The sequence below is a fragment of the Gekko japonicus genome, unplaced genomic scaffold (assembly GCF_001447785.1).
Source record: "Gekko japonicus isolate JY-2015 unplaced genomic scaffold, Gekko_japonicus_V1.1 scaffold1053, whole genome shotgun sequence".
Taxonomy (NCBI): domain Eukaryota; kingdom Metazoa; phylum Chordata; class Lepidosauria; order Squamata; family Gekkonidae; genus Gekko; species Gekko japonicus.
Window position 1 is genome coordinate 90,171 of NW_015177042.1, and position 6,153 is coordinate 96,323.

Sequence of the window (6,153 nt, forward strand, 5' to 3'; positions counted from 1 at the left end):
TCCCTTCCCCTCCCCACAACAGACACCCTGTGAGGTGGGTGGGGCTGAGAGAACTCTGACACAAACTGCTCTTTTTCAAGGACAGCTGTGTCAGAGCTTGTGACTGACCCAAGGTCACATCAGCAGGTGCAAGTGGAGGAGTGGGGAATCAAACCCGGTTCTCCCAGATTAGAGTCCGCACACTTAACCACTACACCAAACTGGCTCTCAAGACCCCCAACACAGGATAAGTAGTGGGGAAGGCCTGAAAATTATGTTTTTGTGTTCAGTGTTTTGACTCGTGCCTCACCCCAATGGCAGCAGTTCACACCTGTGATGCCTATGAAAGATCCTTACCCAGAGAGGCCACGCTCCCATAGTTCTCCAGCATGACTTCCCTGTAGAGAGCTCTTTGGTCCGGGTCCAGGAGCGCCCACTCTGCCTCGGTGAAGTGCACAGCCACCTCCTCAAAGGAAAAGGGACGCTGGAAGAAGAAGCAGATTCCTTCCTCAGAGATCATCATGACAGGGAGAGAAGGCACCCTGGAAGGGGACAATTGGGGATGGTGCAGGATGCAGAGCTTGGCATGGGCAAAGGGCGTGGCACCCAGAGCCTCTTCCCCTCAGACACCTTAGGAGCAACTGCAGGAGCAAAAGCCCCCCTGTGAAAGAGGAGGGGGAACCCAGGCTGCCCCCCTCCCGCTCATCTCTGCTACCTGGACTGGAGGTGCAGCAGCTGTTTCCACACCTCTGCCAAGATGATGGCTGAACACTCCCCGTCCGCTGCCTGAGAGGGAGACAAAGAAGGAAGAAAGGTTGTTAGCCTAGACTCCCTCGTTTGTTTCCTCGTTTGAATCCCGCTTCATGCAACCTCCTTCTCACGGATGTGAAACCTTGCCATAGGCACACTCTACAACATTTATGAGTATTTTTAGTAAATTGTGGGAGAGGCGAAAGAGCAGCAGCAGGCACTCTGAAAACCAAGATACGACTTCAGCGTATATGAAAACTCAAGGTAAAACTGAAGGGTTTCTAGACTGTCTGCTGATGCTCCAACAACACATCTAGTCCACACACCACCCTCAAACGTCACCGGAGTGCCAGGCTACAGGCTGGCGTCCACAGTCCACTCTCCTCTTTCTGACTGGAAAGCCTTTAATCAGGGGCACAGAAGGCAAATGTTGCCCCCTAGCAATGCATTATTAGAGGTATGCTGCCCCGGAACATGGAGGTTCCATTCATTTGCCATGGCTAAGAAATGTACTCAGGATTGCCTTCTATGAATCTGTCCAATCACCTTTTAAGTGGGCGGCCATCACTTTATGCAATGGAACCGAACGCCAGAATTTAACTCTGTTGTGTGCAGAAGTATTTCCTTTTGCTGCTGTCCTAAGCCTCCACCCAAGAACTTCACTGTGTGCCTCAATCCCATCTGGCCACAAAACAGGCTTACTAGGTGAGAGGCCATTTCGGGGAAGTTCCTGGGCCTGAGCCCTTTGCCTTTCCTCTGAAGGAGACCCTTCCTCCTCAGAGAACTTTGCTTCCATCTGCACTGCTGGTGCCCACATCTGAAAGAGAAGAAAAGGAGATGGCTAAGAGAAAGAATGGAACAGGCCGAGGAGACAGATGCTCCCCCACTCCCAGACTTGTCACCCCACACTGACCGGCATTGCCAGTTCAACCACAGGAGCAGGAATCAGGGTTGGGTTTTCTTCCCAGCCAAGCAAATTATCTAGATCCAGGAATATCTGGCCGGGAAGCCTTAGCATAAGCTTATGACTTGAACTGAGCAAAGGAAGCCCCCTCACCTGCTCTGCCTGTCTCTTTTCCTCTGCCTGGCTCAGAAGGAAACCTTCTGCCAGGTCCACCGCCTGGGAACTGGTCTCCGGCCCACATTCTCTGACCCAACTCTCCATCTCCAGGGGCAGGACAGCCAGGAACTGCTCCAGGATCACCAGGTCCAGGATCTGCTTCTTGGTGTGCCTCTCCGGCTTCAGCCATTGGTTGCAGAGTCCATGGAGCTGGCTGCAAACCTCTCGGGGCCCACTGGCCTTGGGGTAATGGAACCGCCGGAAGTGTCGGCTGCATACATCTGCGGTCATCGTGTTCTGAACCAAGATCTCTGGCACAGCTCTTTCCCAGAATGCAACACCACTCCCTGCTTGAATGGGATGGGGACCTTTCCTTGATCTCCAGTGAATTACAGGTCTTTCTGGGTCCCCCTCTTCCATCGCCTTCCCCTTTTCTTGGGCTGACAACTGTGGAAAGACACTCTCACATGTCTATGAAGAGAGAGAGGAAAACATATCAAAAAGCCAGAAAGAAACCGAAAGGGAACGGAACTACATCACCAACCCCGGTCAAGACACCTAAAGATTGCCCCAATGAATCAGATGGAGATTCCTTGTTTATTTTGCAGATCAGGATTCATGTTATTGTGTTATATTATGTATAAAGCTTTTTTAGGTATGCCCATTTGGTTCTTCGAGAAAATCAATGGTCTTTATTTGGCTCTTTAAAAATCTGTTGCCGATGTTATGATCTTGGCCTCCGATGGCTGCGTATCAGAGAAGGGGCTGCTCTCAACATAAACTGGAGCCCGGGACAAAGCAACTGGTAAAGGGTTAACCACTGCAAATACCTCCTCCGTAGGCTGGATGCGTTTGGCAATAGCTCAGTCCAAGTACTTGATGGAGGGGAAGGGGCAGAGGAGCATGAAGCCTCTCCAGGTCAGGGCAGAGGGGCTGCCTGGATGAACAGGGGGAGGCAAGGAACCCCCAGGAAAATGGCAGGTGGGACATGAAGCACCGCCTCAAATGCTTTGCATGAGGAGCTGCCAATGAGCTTGCATGATTCATCCCATGTGATCACGCCTGGGAGCCCCTCCTGGGCCTCCCTACAAGCACCGTGGCTGAGAATTTATTTTCAGGTATTTTAATTTACAAAATCCAGATAACTACCTTTCTCCCCCAGGACCACCAAGGCGGCTAACAAATTTAAACATTTTATTTATTTATTTATTTTATTTCATTTATACCTTGCCCTCCCCGCACGCGGGCTCAGGGCGGCTTACAACCAACAAGGTGAAATACAACACCACAGATAAAAACAATTAAGGCACACAGTGCAATAAAATACAGTTAAAACACTTTAAACACAGTGGGCAACTCCCACGGATCCATCGCGACTAATGCATGTATTATGTGTTTAGTTATGTTATTAAAGTCCGCCTCTCTCACCGGGACTCAAGGGAGTTTAGACAGAGTGACTCAATCCAGGCAATAGGATGGCACATTCAATAAACTATGAAATAGAATTTGGGCTGTAGAACCAAACAGAAGACTGAAAAACAGTACTGAAGGAAAGCATAAATGTTCACATGAACCACTAAATGATGCAAAATTGCATAGTAGGATGCAACTTCCAGCAGTACAAAAATTAAAAAATAGCATCATACTTACAATAAGCTATACACATTAGTACTCTGACCTGGACAGCCCAGGCTGGCCTGATCTTGGCAGATCTTACAAGCTAAGCAGGGTCAGTCCTAGCTACTATTTGCACAGGAGATCTCCAAGGAATACCAGGGTCGTTATGCAGAGGCAGGCAATGGCAAACCGACTCTCTAGGTCTCTTGTCCTGAAAACCCTATAGGGTCGCCATAAGTCAGCTGTGATTTGACGGCAGCCAACCACAAATACACATTAATGTAGACCACAGCCCATAACAGTTTCTCCAAGTGACTTTGTGAATCATTTTGGACAGTGCTACCCTATTGCCTGTGTAAAAAAGCCCTCTTGAATAATTCAATTTTCTATATTTTGCGGAAAGGGAGGAGAGCGGGAGCCTTCTTGACCTCCTCAGGCAGGCTGTTCCATAAAGTGGGTGCCACGAAGGAGGAGGCACGTGGACGGGCAGTGGTTGATTCTGCCCATGTGCCGGGTGGGACCTGCAGAAGTCCCTGCTCAGGCGAGTGAAGCTGTCATAGCAAAGCCTAGAAGGAGGGACTGTCTTGCAGGTACGAGGCTCCAAGGCCATGAAGGGCTCCGTATGGGACAGCTGCTCCTTTAAACTGAGCCCGGTAACTGATGGGCAGCCAGTGGAGTGACTGCAGAAGGGGAGTAATAGGCATGCTCCGTCTAGTTCCGATAATAGCAAAGCTGCGGCATTCTGCACCAACTGGAGTTCCTGAATTAATTTTATTTATTTATTTATTTATTTGTATCCCGCCCTCCCAAAGGCTCAGGGCGGCTCACATGCGGCAAAGCCGAAATATAAAATACAATAAAACATGTAACAGAATAACAACATTTAAAACCACAATAAAATCTATGGTACATCACGGTGCTGTAATCTTCCTATGTCAATTCTTCCAAGATGGGAACCACCACCCCAATTTTGGCAGCCAGCTATCTCGATAGCGACACTATCTGTAAACTCCTGCCAGGCAATGCTTACCCCCCTTTAATGGGGGCAGCCGATGAAACACTACCGCGGTGGTGGGGTAGTGGCGGCTCCTACTCATAAGCCTGGCGGAAGAGCTCCATCTTGCAGGCCGTGCGGAACTGCACAAGGTCCCGGATCTCCTCCGGGAGCTTGTTCCACCAGGTAGGAGCCGCCACCGAAAATGCCCTGGCCCTAGTAAGGGCAAACTTAATAAGACCCATCTACAATTCATTACAGTAGTCTAGTCTCGATGTCACCATGAGATGGATCCAGGTGGCCAGATCAGCAGTATCAAGGCAGGGCTAGGCTGAGTTGGAAGGAAGCCTTTTCTGTAACTGCATTAACTTGTTTTTCCAGCAATCCTGTTGGGTCCAGTAATACCCACTCATACCTCTCTTATATTTGTGTTACATTGACAACATTTTTCTTGTCTGGACACACAGTAAAGAAGCCTTGGACACATTCCACCAGGCATTCAACGACTTTCACCCGAACATCAACCTGACAATGAACCAATCTATGCAAGAAACACATTTTCTGGACACTACTGTTAAGACTACACAATGGACACATAGAAACCACTTTATACCGGAAACCTACTAATGCCTCCAGCTACCACCCTAAACACACCAAAAGATCCCTTGCATACAGCCAGGCTCTACGCTACAGCCGCATCTGTTCCAGTCCTACAGACAGAGATTCCCACCTGAGGGATCTACAACAGACCTTTTTGGAACTAAAGTATCCACCTGAAGTCAGGAGAGAGATGAACAAAGCCAGAACGGTACCCAGAGAAAACCTTTTACAAGACAAGCCCCAGAAGGACAGTAACAGAACACCCCTTGTGATCAAATGTAACTCTCAACTCAAAACAGTTCAATGACTTACAACCTCTCCTGGACAGGACAGTTCTCTTTCACAAATACTGGGAGGCAAACCTTTTCTTGCACAGACAACCCCCCCCCCCAATCTCAAACAACTCCTCACCCACAATAATGCAACATCTAATTTGAACATGGACACTGGTACCAGAGCTTGCAATAAACCTAGATGCCAACTTTGCTGCCACATACACCCAGACAACACAACCACTGGATCCAACAATACCAACTACAGCACTACACCATTCACTTGCTCATCTCCTAACACTGTATATGCCATTAATTGCCCTTTGGTTCTCTACATAGGACAAACAGGACAAACCCTACGCCAGAGGATAGATGGGCACAAATCAGACATCAGGAATCACAAGACTGAGAAACCTGTAGGAGAACACTTCAACCTTCCAGCACATTCAATGGCTGACCTCTAAGTAGATGTTTTATTGCAAAGGAATTTCAGGAAGATAAATGGAAAGAGAAATAGCTGAATTACAAGTTATTGCAACACTCGGAACAAACACCCCACCAGGACTTAACAGGAATATTGGTTTCTTATCCCATTACACATGCTAACTCATTCAATCCTCACGTATGTACCACCAAGAAGGGCTATATATATCCCCTATATTTTTATGTTTTTCTTTTCTTTTTTTGAGATAGTATATTATAATAGTGATTGTAATGCATTGCAATATCTTGTTGATCTCTGACACTGTACGCCAGGAAAAGGATTCTGTCAGTTCACTCCATGTTTTATCGAAGCAAAATGTTATTACTACTATAAGCAATTAATTGAATATGTAATGTAATTTGGAATGGTAGATTTCAATGCAGTTCTTTGTTTTGGG

At 47.7% G+C, this 6,153-nt stretch overlaps 1 protein-coding gene across 1 annotated transcript in view; it reads right to left on the reverse strand.

Annotated features, from left to right (window-relative positions):
* The window catches only part of LOC107124576 (oocyte zinc finger protein XlCOF6-like), a 7,987-nt gene extending 5,907 nt beyond the window's left edge, over positions 1-2,080 (reverse strand). The window contains exons 1-2 of the mRNA XM_015428063.1: positions 1,787-2,080; positions 344-463 (exon numbers count right to left, since the gene is read on the reverse strand). Of these exons, the coding sequence (XP_015283549.1) occupies positions 344-463; positions 1,787-2,080 (414 nt within the window). The remainder of the gene's footprint in view (positions 1-343; positions 464-1,786) is intronic.
* Positions 2,081-6,153: the final 4,073 nt, after the last annotated feature.